Source organism: Myotis davidii, unplaced genomic scaffold, assembly GCF_000327345.1.
Source record: "Myotis davidii unplaced genomic scaffold, ASM32734v1 scaffold431, whole genome shotgun sequence".
Classification (NCBI taxonomy): Eukaryota; Metazoa; Chordata; class Mammalia; order Chiroptera; family Vespertilionidae; genus Myotis; species Myotis davidii.
The window spans coordinates 282,165-297,361 of NW_006282878.1; the positions used below are offsets into that span (position 1 = coordinate 282,165).

Below are 15,197 nucleotides of genomic sequence, written 5' to 3' on the forward strand. Positions count from 1 at the left end.
TCCTCCACCTCAGCCCCCCTGTCCCCCTCCACCTCAGGCACCCCCCCATTCCCAATCAATGAGTCTCACATCAATGTTTCTCTCTCTTTTTCTCTTCCCCTACTCCTTCCTTCCCTTCCACTCTGTCTAAAAATCAATGGAGAAAAATATATCCTTGGGTGAGGATTAACAACAATAAATGTTTCCCCCAAATGGCAATTTCACGCATGCTTTCATAGAGTGAATGTAACTCTAATAGAATAAAGTATTTTTTATTTTTCTGATTGTAGAAGAAATGAAGCTTCATTGTAGGACTTTTGAAATGTGGAGATAGGTTTTAGGGAGGGTACAAAGTCGCTTGTAAAAATCTCTGATAAACTCACTTTTCATACCTAAGCCCCTGGTGCAGTATTTTGGTTAACTTTCCAATGTCTTTTCCTGTGCTTCATATGGTTAAGCATATAGTCTATGTTCAAGTTTGTTTCCTGTGTTTTTTTCCCCCACTTAATACTAAACCTAGATGTTTCCCCACAACTATAACAGCTAAAACTTTCTTAGTGAAGTATACATACAGAAAAGGTCACCAATCCTAAGTGTAGAACTCAGTATTCACAAATTGAACATGCAGTGTCTGTGTCATGAGCTCGTAGATTAAGAAATAGAATATTACCAGTTTTCCAGTAGCCCCTTAGGTTGTCTCCTCCCAGGCATTACCACTGCTGCCCCCAGTCCCAACAGTAACCACTATTTTGACTTTTTTTTAAAAAAAAAAAAAATTTTTATTGATTTCAGGAAGGGAGAGAGAGAGATAGAAACATTAATGATGAGAGAGAATCATCAATCGCTGCCTCCTGCATTCCCCCTACTGGGGATCTAGCCTGCAACCCAGGCACGTGCCCTTGACTGGAATCGAACCATGACCTCCTGATTCATAGGTCGATGCTCAACCACTGAGCCACACCCGGCAGGCCTCTATTTGGACTTTTAACACCTTAGACTCATTTTGCCTGTTTTGGACCCTTATAAAAATATAATCATTGAATGTGGGCTTTTTTTTAAAAAAAAAAAAGGCCTAGTTTCTTTTGCTTAACAGCAGGATACATCCATGTTCATAATTGTTTCTAGTCCCAGTGCATACATATGCTGTTCTATTGTGGCTCTGTCTCTTCTCGAACATTTACTATTGTCTGATTTTATTTTTCATTTTGAGCTTTTTGGAGAATGTGTAGTGGTATCTCATTTGGTTTTAATTCCTATTTCTCTGGTAACTAATGAAGTTGAGCCCTGTTTCATATGTTTTTGGGCTATTTTTCTCAAATCTCCTAACCTTTTATTTCATATTGTCTGCTTTTTTCTTACCAGTTTGTATGAGTACTTTATATATTTTGCATATGAATTCCGTATGTACTAGTATGTGTGATAAAGCTCTTTCTTCATCCTGTATAATATATAGTTGTTTAAAATCATTTACATTTTGAAATGAAATCCTTCCCTGGCTCCTCAGATTTGTTCAGTTCATTGTGGTTTGGGAATCCAAGTCTCTTTTCCTTTCAGTGCCATTTCTGAAATATTTCTAGCCTGTGCCTGTGGATTTGCTAGACCTGGGGATGGGGCGGAGGCAGCATGATGTCTGTAGACATGCAAATCTCTGTGAATATATATTTGTGTGAAATGAGCTAGTTGCCTTTGCCTCGGATCAGCTTTACCCCTCTGTCCAGTCCTAACGATGCAGGCCGTTTGTAAGTCTGTCCCTGTAATTTCTGCAGGTCCTGATGTTCCTGTATCCTTTCTTCCTCTGATACAGTTCTTCCACAACAGTGTGTTCTGGAGCATCCCGCCTTTTCAAATATCTTTATCCTGCCAAGGACCGAGCTGTAAAGATGGCGCACATGACCAACGTCTTGGACCTCTTGAGGAACCCTCAGCCCTTCTGTAGGCGTGGTCCGGAAACCATTCCCATGCGAAACCCGGGGGTCCTGAAAATTTCTCATGAAAAGCTGAGGCATTTTCAGTCCCTGTCGGCGACGGGGCCTCAGCAAGCTCTGAGCCAAATCTGGGAGCGCTGTTGTCAGTGGCTGCAGCCGGAGACCCACACCAAGGAGCAGATGATGGAGCTCCTGGTGCTGGAGCAGTTTCTGAGCACCCTGCCCCAGGAGGTTCAGACGTGGGTGAGATCCAGGCGACCCAGGAACAGCAAGGAGGCGGGAACCCTGGTGGCCAACTTGCTCCAAGCATGTGGGGAGGAAGGTGAGATGGGAAGGAGGCGACTTGCCATTTCCACTTACTGAACACCTGCTGTATGCCTGGCATGTTATCGGAGGTGAATAAAACTGTGTCAAATGAATGAGAGGATGAATTTCATAATCCCGTCTAAGCTGCCTCATACGACATGGAAGACATTTTTGTGTTTGGATTTTGCTTTTAATATTATTTCTCTGAAAGTGCCCCTCTCTCCAGTGTTGTCCTCCTCTCCCCCCATTTCTTTTTTTAAAAATATATTTTGATTGATTGAGTTCCCCTCTCTCTAGCTTTGGCCTCCTCTCCCCCCATTTCTTTTTTTTAAATATATTTTTATTGATTTCAGAGAGAACAGAAAAGGGAGAGAGAGATAGAAACATCCATGAAAAGATAATCATGGATCAGCTGCCTCCTGCAAGTCCCCCACTGGGGATTGAGCCCACAACCCAGGCATGTGCCCTTGAGAGGAATCGAACCTGGGACCTTTCAGTTTGCAGGCCAGCACTCTATCCACTGAGCCAAACTGGCTAGGGCCTCTCCTCCCATTTCTTATCCCAAACAACACACCCAGCCCAAAATACAGGGTATAAAATGTGGGAAACACAAGGCCTAGAAGTTTAATCTCTGCTAAAATGTGGCTGGTCTGGAAACTCAAGTTACTAGATTGGAACGAAGGGCATTTCAATGATGAGAAAAGAATGCCATTTACTCCTCATCGTCCTTTGAATAAAAGAGAGAGGCAAGAGAACAACAAATAAGAATTCAAGGCTGTTGCTGTCTCTGGATAGAAGGCTGGGGTGTGGACAGAAAAAGTACATGGGTAGATGTAAATTAATGGACAATGTTCTCCTTTGGGGGTTGGGTAGTGAATTTATAGGCCTTATAGTTAAAAATATAAATGAATCAATTTAAAATAAACATGAGACTCATGCATGGCTCCATGCTGATGCCATAGCAAGAAATAAAGGATTGTGATTAACGCAGTTATTTGCATTCCTTAAAAGAATTTTGAAGATACAGTGAACAGGTTGGGCACTTCAAATTCTAAGTGTTTTCTGCATATCAATTAATTTTGTTTCTCTTAATAGCTCTTGTTCTATAGACAAGGAGACGGGAGAACGAAGAGGCTGAGTAACTTTTCCATGGCCCCAAGATTAGTCATTGACAGTCAGGATCCCTCCAGGCGCCCGCGTCTGTACTTTAATCACAGTGTTACACTGCCTCTGGTGGACATAGGGAATATCGTCCCAGAGAGAATAAAAATTTGGCCAAAGGCACAGCGCTTTTGATGGAGCTGGAATTCCAGGGAAAGGAAAGAGCTCCCTAGGAGAAAGAGGCAGGTGCAGTTGGAAAGAGAGTACAGGCAAGGAAGGCCTTCAGGGTTCAGGCTATTGTCTGGAAGGTGGTGGCTGTTTAAAATATATATGGAGCCCTAGCCGGTTTGGCTCAGTGGATAGAGTGTCTGGCTTCAGACTAAAGGGTCCTGGGTTTGATTCCGGTCTTCAGACTAAAGGGTTCCTGGGTTCAATTCCGGTCAAGGGCACATGCCAGGGTTGCAGGCTTCATCCCCAGTGTGGGGCGTGCAGAAGGCAGCCAATCCATGTTCTCTCCCATCATTGATGTTTCTCTCCCTCTCTGAAATCAATAAAAATATATTGAAAAAAATATATAGATAGGAAGCTTAATAATAAGAGCTGCCATTGTTTTTCATGTCCACAGTGTGCTTTACGTATGTAATGTTAATCTTTACAAGAGTCTTTAGAAGTGTAAGTATTTACATTTTACAGTTTAGAAACAGATTCCCTGGTGATTCTGAGCGTATCGTGAGACTGGGAACCACTACCATAGAGGGAACTTCCACTCTATTTGGAAGGCAATGGGGAGCCATCAAAGGATTTAGAATTGGGAAGTGACTAGAGAGGTTTTGACGAACTAGCTGTATGGAACTGAGAAAGTATTCCTACGGTCTTTCTCTTATGGGACATCCAGAACTGCCATTAACCTCCCAGGGCAGGACCGGGTGCTGGGGGAAGGGCAGTCCCCTCGCTCTGTCTGTGATCGCCACCAGACTAGACTCAATTCCACGGTCATTTCCTCCTCCCTTCTAGATTTCCCTGCTCAGGACCCCATCCTCACAGAAGAGAGGAAGGCCGAAGAACCCCGAAAGGAGGGACCAAACACATGTGACAATTTGCCCTCTGCTGGATGCCAGGCGAGTCAGGCTTTCTTCTGATTTGGTTCTCCAATATGGGCCTTTCCTATCCAATTGAACCACTTCCTCATTTTCTTCACATTTTCATATCAATATCCCGTAAACATGCCTTTCCCTGACTTCCCCATGTAACTTCTTCTGACTCTTGTATCCCCTTTGCAGCTTTATTTTTCTCTGTTGTAATGATCACTGTCCCACACTCTAATATCTTTAACATTTATTCTCTTTCTACCTCTTTTTGTTAATCCTCACTGGAGGATATTTTTTCCATTGATTTTTAGGGAGTGGAAAAGAGGGAAGGAGGGAGAGAGAAATATCAGTGTGAGAGAGACTCATTGATTGGTTGTCTCCTGCACTCACCCTGACTAGGGCCTGGATCAAACCTGCAACCCAGGTACATGCCCTTGACCGGGAATGAAACTTGCAACGCTTTGGTTCAAGGGACAATTGCTCTAACCACTGAACCGTGCTGACCAGGGCAGGGACGGCTTATTCAGATCAACCCTGTGGTTAGCACTATTCTCCTTTTTATTTATGAAACAAATGGCAGCTACTTCAGGGATATGATACTGATGTGGGGTTTTCTTTCTTTCATTCCCCTTCCCCCCAAATCCACTCCTTAATGTTCTTGTTCCATCACATTTTGAAACCTCAAAGACAATCCAATGAATACACTGCTTTTTCTTTAGAACCAGAAATAATTCATGGGGCGGGGTAGCGTTTAGGGAAAAAATTATCTAAGATGGCGAAGAGGAAAAAGGTAGAGAAACACTGTTCTGGGAGAACATGCTCCTGAAAGCAGCCCTCTGTCCCTACAGTGTCCGTCTCAAGAGTCCCCAGCGGAGGTGCCCACAGGAGCTGCCCAGGTAATGTGAACAAAGGGTTTATAAATGGGCGGATTGTGACAAACGGGGCAGTGCCTGCGCCACCCAAGGGCAGCTATGACAGCTGCAGCTGATGGTGCCATGTGAGAATGTGTGTCCAGTCTTCTGATTTTTTAAAAAGAAGCCAGAATTCCAGTTAGTAATATGAAATATATAATTTTTGTGTGTGTTGTTGGCTAATACGAATTTTTTTCAAAAGATTAAAAGACTTATGTGAGCCAAATAAACTCACTGTAGGAGCTGGGCAGCCAGCGCCTGGCCTCTCGATAATTCATTTTTGTTTTGTTTTGTGACCTCTAGTTTAAATCACATGTTTATCGACTTGCATAATGTTTCCCTGAAAACACAAATGGGAAAATCAATTAAATGGGTCTTCTAATATCTGCTTTTTAAATTCAACCTTAAGTTATACAGAGTCATGTGGAACTGTAGATAATTAGTTCGTATTGCTGGAATATTATCCTCCTGTGTGACTATACCAACATATATTTATCTCTTCTACTATGAGTGGACGTGTGGGTTGTTTCCCCGTTTTAGATGCTACGAATAGCGCTGTTATAAACATTTCTGTCTCTAAGCACACGTGAGCAGATATGGACCTAGGAATAGAATTTCTGGGTCCAAAGTGGTTTCCCAATTTACATTTCCCTTAGCCCCTTATAAGATCCCAGGGTCCACCTTTGGTCTTGTCAGACTTCTTGATTTTTGTCAATTGAATGGGTATGAAGTGGTATTTTGTCATTTGATTTGCATTTCCCTGTTTATTAATAACATTGGCTATCTCTTCATATTTATGAGCTTTTTGTGTTTTTTTTCCCTTAAATTTTTAAAATTTATTTATGAGAGAGAGAAGGGGAGAGAAAGAGAGAAACATCAATTTTTATTGTTCCACTTATTTATGCATTCATTGGTTGGTTCTTATGTGTGCCCTGCCAGGGGATCAAACCTGCAACCTTAGCGTATCAGGCCGATGCTCTCACCCCCTGAGCTATCTGGCCGGGTTCTGAGCTCTTTGTGTTTTACGGGTGGGTCACTAAGGCTCACCCTCACCCACACTCACAAAGCTTATGAGAAAGAACCAGAGCCAGGATTTCAACCCAGCTCTGATTCCCGAGGGTGGCGTATTCCTCCAACCCAAATTTGTAGTAACCAGCAGCAGGATCTGGCTCAGAAACGTTCTCCATTCCTTCAGACTACAAGACAGAGGCATGCCCTGGCTGGTGTGGCTCAATGGACAGAGCATCAGCCTGTGAGCTGAAGGGTCCCGGGTTCGATTCCAGTCAAGAGCACATGCCTGGGTTGTGGGCTTGAACCCCAGTAGGGAGCATGCAGGAGGCAGTCACTCAATAAGTCTCTCTCAATTGGGACACTTGGATTAGCAGCTTGCGCTGATCTGCACGTCCACTTCACGTTCAGTTCTCTCTCGTCGGGCTCCTTCTCCCGCCCCTCCGATAATTTCTGGGTTTCCAGCATCTGTGGTTGTCGTTTCAGGCGTTGGTGACTTTCCAGGATGTGTTTGTGGACTTCAGCCCGGAGGAACTGGCCTCCCTGAGTGCTGCTCAGCGGCGCCTCCACCGGGAGGTGACGCTGGAGAATTACAGGAACCTGGTTTCCCTGGGTGAGTCTGCCTCCTCCTGGCCACCCGGCCTGGTTCTCCACTCTTGGTTCTGTCCTCCCGTGAGTCACAGTGACTCGCCCACCATGTCAGTGAGTCTCAACCCAGATCAGAGACAATATTTCAATGTCAGATTCACTGTTACAACTTGGCTAACACTTTTCGAGCAGTTAATATGTGTCAAGCATTAATCTAAGAACTTTCCATGTCTTTTTTTTTTTTAATCTTTATTGTTGAAAGTGGCCCTGGGGCCACTGGAGTTGACACTCCAGGTATTTCTGCCTGCTCCTTCCCTCCCCTCCATCAGTCTTGGCAAACTCACCTGCGTTTTCGGCTCTTGTGTTTCTGAAAGAGAAAAAAAGTCAGACACAAACATAGACACAGAGAAAACACAGAAGTTTCTGACCTCAAAAGAAGTCATATATCCAATGTTCATGGATCAGAAGACTTAGTGTTAAGATGGCTGTACCCCCCAAACTGATCTAAAGATTCAATGCAATTTCTGTCAACATTCCAGCTGGATTTTTTTTTGCAGAAACGGATAAGCTGATCCTCAAATCCATATGAAAATTCACGGGACCCAAAATAGCCAAATGATCTTGGAAAAGAACAAATTTTAATTCTTATACTAGTCCTTTGAGGGGGGAGGGGAGTCTATTGTTATTGTTATTGTCATCATTATTGCCATTTTACAGATGAAGAAAATGAATCACGGAAAAGTTAAATTACATGTCTAAAGCCACGCCCAGCTACAAAGAGGGAGAGCTGGGATTTGACTCCAGAATCTGCTCCCTTAAACTCTCTTGTGTTGTCTCGGCACAAGAGGAGGCTCACAGATGTTTTTTTGGGGTGTTTTTTTTTTAATGTATAGATTTTAGAGAAGAGAGGAAGGGAGAGAGCAACATGGATTTGTTGTTCCACTTGTCTCTGCGTTCATTGGTTGCTTCTTGTATGTGCCCTGACCAGGGATGGAACCCACAACCTTGGTGTCTGAGGAAGATGCTCCCACAATCCCTCACAGTGATTTTTTTTTTGAATGGGAGAAGGAATTGCTGAAAATTGCTGGGGCTCTATAGGCTTCTACTGGCCTCAAAGTGTAAGAGTCAGAGGTGGCCAGTCTCTTTTCACATCCAGAGACAAAGTTGTTTACCGCTCCCCACAAGCTAAATATTTTTGTAGCCAGTCCCGGGATCCTCTTTTCATTAGCTTTTTTTGGGGGGGGAGCGGGGGGCTGAAAAAAGGAATCAAAGCAGATCGGTTACAGGCTTGATCCCTGGCCCTGGTCGGGGCTTGTACGGGAGGCAACCAATCGATGTGTCTCTCCACCTCCCTTCCATTCTCTAAAAATCATTGGGAAAATGTCCTCCAGTGAGGATTAACTGAAAAAGAAATAAAATGTCTCCAGACATTGCCACAAGTGTCCTGGGGGCACATTTGTTAGAAACAGCCTTAGTTTTCCTTCTGTGTGAATTTGCGTCTTCCTTATTCTCACGGAGCCTTAAAATCCCTGGCTGGGAGGTGTGGTGGGTTCGAACAGAGCCCCTAAGTCATGAGTCTTCTTCTTCCACAGGGTACCAGTTCCCTAGACCCGACATCATCACACAGCTGGAAGAGGAGGAGTCCAGTGCAATGGAGGAAGACAGCAATACAAAGACAGGTCCAGGTGAGGCTCGGGGGGATAAGCCCGTGGAGACTGAAATCCTAGGACAACACCACCCCAGTCAGTCTGGTGTGTGTGTGTCTGTGTGTGTATGGTGGGAGGTGGGGTGCGGGGGAAACTGTTAGTCAGGGAGCCTTCTTCAAAGTCCACTCAGGTCAGGGAGGAGGCTGGTACGTGCTATCGCCTTGGGCTCCAGAGGCGTCCCCATCTCCTGCGTGCTCGGTCCTTCCTTCCATCTCCTCTCTGAAGCTCGTCTCTTCCTGTTGCCCAGCTCCAGGGAGGTCTCGTTCCCTTTTCTCTAGTGCCCCACACCCTCCGTTCATCGGTGCCTTTGCTCTCACCACTGGAAATCACAGGTCTTTCCTCGTTAACCATTAACCGAGAGGAGCAGGAAACATGCTGGGAGACAGCGTCCCTTTCCAGCTGCCTCCGCTTTCTCTCAGGCCAGCGCCTTGGGCTTGTGGAGGAGGCTCCCTCCTCCTTAACCCACAATCTGGTTTCCATCCTCTACCCCTGCCTTCACTCTCTCTCCCTCTCACTCACTGTACAACTTCCCCAAAAGGCCGCTACGGACATCCTTCTATGACTCAAGAGAAAGAACCTTCTAGACCAATCATGTCAAACTCAAAGGCTAACACGGGCCAAATAAACAAGGTCTAAGTGTATGTGGCTGCAAGAACACAAAAGCTTCCATTTTCATAGAAACGTAGGTTTATGTCGATAGAGACGTACTGAATACAAAGGGCTGAAATAAATGAGTCATCGCTAACATAAAATAATAAAACATTTTAATAAAAATTAATATTTTTTTCTTGAACATGAACTTACCAGACACTGAATAACGGCACAAATTAATAAGCATAATGCAAATAACCTATTTTTCTTGTTCTCTGAAAGCAAAATATTTCCTGTTGTGCACACCCAACAAGTCAGTCCCAGACGAATGACGTGGCCATCGGCTGCTAGAATATTCGCTGCTGGTATTAGTGGAGAGAAATGGTGTGCTTGCATATAAAGTGTGTTAGGGAGATGAATGCAACACGATGATAGTCATCAGTCATTAGCGAACGTTGTAGTTCGTTATTAACAATTATGTATAACAGGATGTTGTAAAAATTAAGTTACGAAATTTTTATTAAAATGTTTCTTACATACCGCTATATTGGCTGGGCCGCAAAAGTATTCATTGTGGGCCGCATGCAGCCTGCGGGCCGCAAGTTTGACATGCTTGCTGTGCAACTTCCCCAAAAGGCCCCTACGGACATCCTTCTATGACTCAAGGAGAAGAACCTTCTAGACTTTGCCTTCTCCAAAGTCTATGGCTCCAGGGTGATAACGCTTTCCATCTTTATGAAGTCCTCCGCTGTGAACCGGCCCGTCGGCCAGTTGCTGTTAACAGAAACCCACACCCAAACAAACAGGCGTAAACCATCGAGGGGTCATTAGCTTCGTCTTGGTCAGGGGAAGGTTGGATCTAGGGGCTCCGTGATGTTTTCAGACATAGTTTCATTTTCTCTTTTCACTCAGCCAACAGATCCCAGCTGTGCTTTTTTTGTTCCTGTCCAAAGAGAGCGTGAGGGAGCCCAGATGTGTCCAAAAAGCCTTCTTAATGACACATTGCGGACGGATCGAGAGAATTCTCACTTCATAGTACACAGTGTTTTGCAGAGTATCATACTTTAAAACAGTGGTTCTCAACCTTCCTCATGCCGCGACCCTTTTATACAGTTCCTCATGTTGTGATGACCCCCAACCATAAAATTATTTTCGTTGTTACTTCATCACTGTAATTTTGCTACTATTATGAATTGTAATGTAAATATCTGATATGCAGGATATATTTTCATTGTTACAAATTGAACATAATTAAAGCATAGTGATTAAACAACAAAAACAATATGTAATTATACATGTGTTTTCTGATGGTCTTAGGCGACCCCTGAGAAAGGGTCGTTTGACCCTCGAAGGAGTCGCGACCCACAGGTGGATGACCCACAGGTTAAGAACCGCTGCTTTAAAAAGATATTAGCCTGTAAGAACATGTAATAAATAACTTCAAAATGCAATGGGCATTTCATTTTAAAGCGTGCCTTTTACATTTATGTAAAACGTTTTTTGTACTCGTCCAATAGAAACTGATCTGGCCACTGGGTAAAGCTAGCAATAAAACTCCTGGTCCGCAATGTGTTAGAGCAGGGCAGCTTTTTCCATAGAAGCTCTTGACACAGCCGCCTCCTTTTCCAAGTGATCCGTTTTGGGTCACATCCCATCCCCGAACCTGTAGCTGTGCCTAGCGCAGTGCTCCTCGACACAGGCCTCCTGCCTTTTCCTGGGTGGGCGGAGAAGTGGGTTCCCCCGGAAAAAAAAAAGAAATTTCAGGAGCCAGCAACGGGACTCCTCTGCCTGCCTCTCTGTGTCCTCCATTGTCTTCTCATCTTTAACTGGTTCATTCCTTCTTTGATTCTTGCGATCATTCCACGGGTACTTATTGAGCCTCTGTGGTGGGCCAGGCACTGTTCCAGGCTCTATGAATACAGTCACAGACAAAACAGACCGAATCCCATCCTATGGTGCTGGTGGGCTAATGGGGGTGGGAGGTGACAGATAGACAAGTCATAAAAGATGAGTGTAAAACAGCCAGAGTGACATGGTGAGGCTGCTTACGATGGGACGGTCAGGAAAGAACTCAGTGAGGAAGAATTGAATGAGAGAAAGGGGAGCCAGTCAGTCATTTGAGGAAGAGTGTTGCAGGCAGAGGGAACAGCATATACGGAGGCCCTGAGGTTGGAAAGAGCTTGGGTGTTCCAGAAACAGGGGGAAGAGTGAGATGGTCTGAGTGATGCAGAGGGGATAGGAGGTGAGGTCGTAGAGACAGATACGGGCCAGCCCACGTAGGGATAGGTTAAGGGATGTGGATTTTGTTCTAAGTTTAGACGTGAGTGGAAAAGGCATTCAAAGGTTTCAAGCCAGGGAATGAGGTCATGTTATTGACAACTTAGAACTGTGCTGTCCAGTGTGGCAGCCACTAGCCACATGGAGTTACTTACATGGACATGAATCAAAATGACATAAAACTTAGTTCTTCACTCACAGCGACCACATTTCAGGTGCGTGTTTGCTGCATGTGGCCGGTAGCTATTGTATCGGACAGCAGAAATACAGACATTCATGTGATCACAGGGCATTCTGTTGGGCAGTTCTGTTCTAGAAATACCCCTCCGGCTGTTCTATGGAAAACGGGCTTTAGAAACACCAGCAGAGTAACCAGTAGGGAGGCTGCAGAAGTGCGGCAGGCTGGAACGGATGGAAGCTGGAGCCGTGGCTGTAGCGGGCTCGGGATCGCGGTAATCTCTGAACGGGCACCTGGCAGACCACGCGGAGACATCGGCCGGTCGTGCAGCAGCGCGAGGAAACAGCGGACTCGCTCAGGACTTCTTCAGAGACCATTTCCCAAAATCAAGTCCACGGTGGTGGGTCCGGTTACCCTCTTCCAATGACTTCCCAGTCTGTTTCCTTGCTCTGCTGCTTCCTCCGCGCTCCGCTCCCGGAGTCTGAGTGTCCGCGGGGCCGCGGCCACGGTGTTCACGGTCGTCTCTTCCGAACTACAGCCTTACGTGTCATTTCCTTGGCTTCAGTTTCTTTCCCATCCAGGGAGTTGCCTTTATCAAGCCCGAACTTTTTTTAATTTTTATTTTTTTTTAAATATATTTTTTTGATTTTTTACAGAGAAGAAGGGAGAGGGACAGAGAGTCAGAAACATCGATGATGAGAGAGATCGATCAGCTGCCTCCTGCACACCCCCCACTGGGGATGTGCCCACAACCAAGGCACATGACCCTGACTGGAATCGAACCTGGGACCCTTCAGTCCGCAGGCTGACGCTCCATCCACTGAGCCAAACTGGTTCGGCCAAGCCCGAACTTTTGACCAGCTTCTTCCTTCCTCAAAAGAAAACCCGCACGGTTATTAGCAAGACTTGTATTTCAATCCCTCCCAACCTCCACCTGATGGATCCTGTTGGTTTTGTGTCCCCTTCCTTCTATTTCTGCTTATGATGATAATGATGTGTCTCTGTGAGTAAAAAGGTGTAGAGGAACTTCTACATTTCTTTTAGATTGGGAGACAGGACCTGAAACCAACCAGCTACCTCCAGAGCAAAGCCTGCCAGTCGAAAAACCACCCTTGGGGGCAGGAGTGGAGGATCTGGAAGGAGCTAGCTCCTGGCCTGTAGGACCCACGGGAGAGCCTTTTCCTGACGATCCACTGGATTCGAATCAGGTCAACGAGGAGAAACCTCGGTGCCTTGTCATGGCGAGTGAGCCCAAGACCCTCGCTCCGGAAAGGAGCCTCGACAGTGACGAATTTGAGAGACCTTCAGATCTTCCGGAACCACCTGGGCGTCCGCTGGGAATGGACCCCCGGGAAGGTTCTGCTCCCGGGGTGTGCACCAGTCCCCCGCCGGTGGTCAGCAAGCCTTCCCCCCAAGAGACCAGCATCCACAAATGTGAATTTTGCCCAAGAACCTTCGGTACCCGAATGGCCCTTAAGAGACACGAGCAGGTGCACACTGGGAAGAATCCCCATCAAGGTAAGCAATTCGAAGGCCTCCTCCTCGTGCCGTGCCTCAGCGGACGTCAGGGCACGCCTTCCGGCGACCAGCCGCCCGGGGTGTCTCTCACCCAGTTCCCAAGTGTCCGTGTGAGAGTCTCTGATCCGAAGGACTACTATGAGTGTGTCCACTGCGGCAGGGCTTTCGTCCAAGACGTGCACCTTCGTCAGCACCTCCAAGCCCACGAGGCAGCGAAAGCCCTACCGCCGGCGTTGCCCCGCCGCCGGACACACCTCATTCGCTACCGGCAGAAGCACGACTATGTCGGGGAGCGAGCCCTCCAGTGCTGCGACTGCAGCAAAGCCTTCAGCCAGAGCTCCCACCTTGTCTCGCACTACCGGACCCACGCCGACGAGATGCCCTTCCAGTGCCAGCTGTGTTGGAAGTGTTTCAGCCGACCCTCGCAGCTCACCCAGCACTACCAGCTCCATTCTCAGGGGGAATCCGGAGAGTGCAAATGCTATTGAAAAATCTTCGGAGAACATTCCCAACGTTTCCGGAGAGAGACCCTCTGAGTGTGAGAACGCCTCCCACCAGCCCTCACGCTTTCTGAACAACTTGGAAATTCGCCATCGTGAGCACAAAAGATAGGGAATGGTTGCAAGAACGTACCAGTCCAGCAAGCATGTCAAACTCGGGGCCGGTATGCCTCGTTTATGTGTGCGGCCCGCGGGCCATGAGTTTGACATGCTTGATGTATAGCAGTTTTTTTGCAAAAGGAAGTTCAATACATGCATCTATAGTCACACACAGGCCGAAAAGCTTACAAAGAATATTTGTGTTGCATAGGAAAGAAGCTAATAGATTTCACCCTTCTTTGGTGGTATTCATAGAATCAGGAACCTTGATTTTGACAACCTGACAAAAAAACCACAAACTTGTGACCAGCAGTTGGGCTCCAGACAGGCAATCTGTGGCCTGGGCTTTTATAGAAGTGTTTACATACAACATTTTCACCACAACAAAAAAAAAACTTGTGACCAGCAGTTGGGCTCCAGACAGACAATCTGTGGCCTGGGCTTTCATAGAAGTGTTTACATACAACATTTTCACCACACAGATGTCTCAGCACAGGGAAGATTTTCCAGGTGTACCTGTATTGATTCATCCCACAAAGCTGATGCAATTGGTAATATACAGGGTGCCCCCTCCCCCAAATCCATACACACACTTTGAATAATGATAAAGGCAGTGCTTATTAAAATACATTTCCTTTTCAAAATTGAGCTAGCCACTGTTAAAGCGGGTATACAGTTTTTGGGGACACCCTGTATTTGCACGGCACCTCATAATATACAAAACATTGCCATATGTCTTGGTTTATTTGATCTTTTCAGACTATTGCTGTGTCCCTAGTGAAGGTACTTATTCCATTTTACAGATAAAGCAAACTTGAAACTCCCGTTGTCACTGGATTTCATCAGGGTCGTAAATGCTGGAGCAGGAACCTGAATCCAGGTTTTTTTTGTCTTTGTGTTTTGAGGTTTTTACTTTGGTTCTTGATGCTCAACCCAGGTTTTTTCTTTAAATTCCTGCCATGTCCTCCCTGAAGAAAAGGTATAATATTATACTGACTGCAGCATGCTCCTCGTTAGTAGTCCCGCCCAGCATTGTTTCACATCCAATCGGGCGAGGGCATTTATAGGTACTCGGGTCCTGGTCTGAAAGCTTTCTTAGGGTGAAGTGCTGAGAGCCATTTCTCTCACAATTTAGGTTTCGATGATGACTTTTGGAGACACTAATTCAGGGAGGTATATTTTTGCTAAACACTTCCTTGTTACTGATCATTATTATTATTATTATTATTTTTTTTGGTAGTTGTTTGAAGGATTGGGGTTTCTTTTCTTTTTTAAAAAATTCCCATTTGAAAGCAATATTTTTGCTTTCTTGGGCTCTGGCATCATCTGCATGACCAGCCTCATCTCAAATCCTAATCCCATGCTGGGCAAACCTCATTCTTTGAAGGTAAGAGCCCCCAATTGCACTAAAAATTTCTTTTG

At 45.6% G+C, this 15,197-nt stretch overlaps 1 protein-coding gene across 1 annotated transcript; it reads left to right on the forward strand.

Moving 5' to 3' along the window:
* Positions 1-1,859: 1,859 nt before the first annotated feature.
* Positions 1,860-13,687, forward strand: ZIM2 (zinc finger, imprinted 2). Its single transcript, XM_006753305.1, has 5 exons — positions 1,860-2,226; positions 4,326-4,427; positions 6,767-6,931; positions 8,499-8,585; positions 12,820-13,687. Exons 1-5 carry the CDS (start codon positions 1,860-1,862, stop codon positions 13,662-13,664), a joined length of 1,566 nt encoding a protein of 521 aa, XP_006753368.1. The 3' UTR covers positions 13,665-13,687.
* Positions 13,688-15,197: the final 1,510 nt, after the last annotated feature.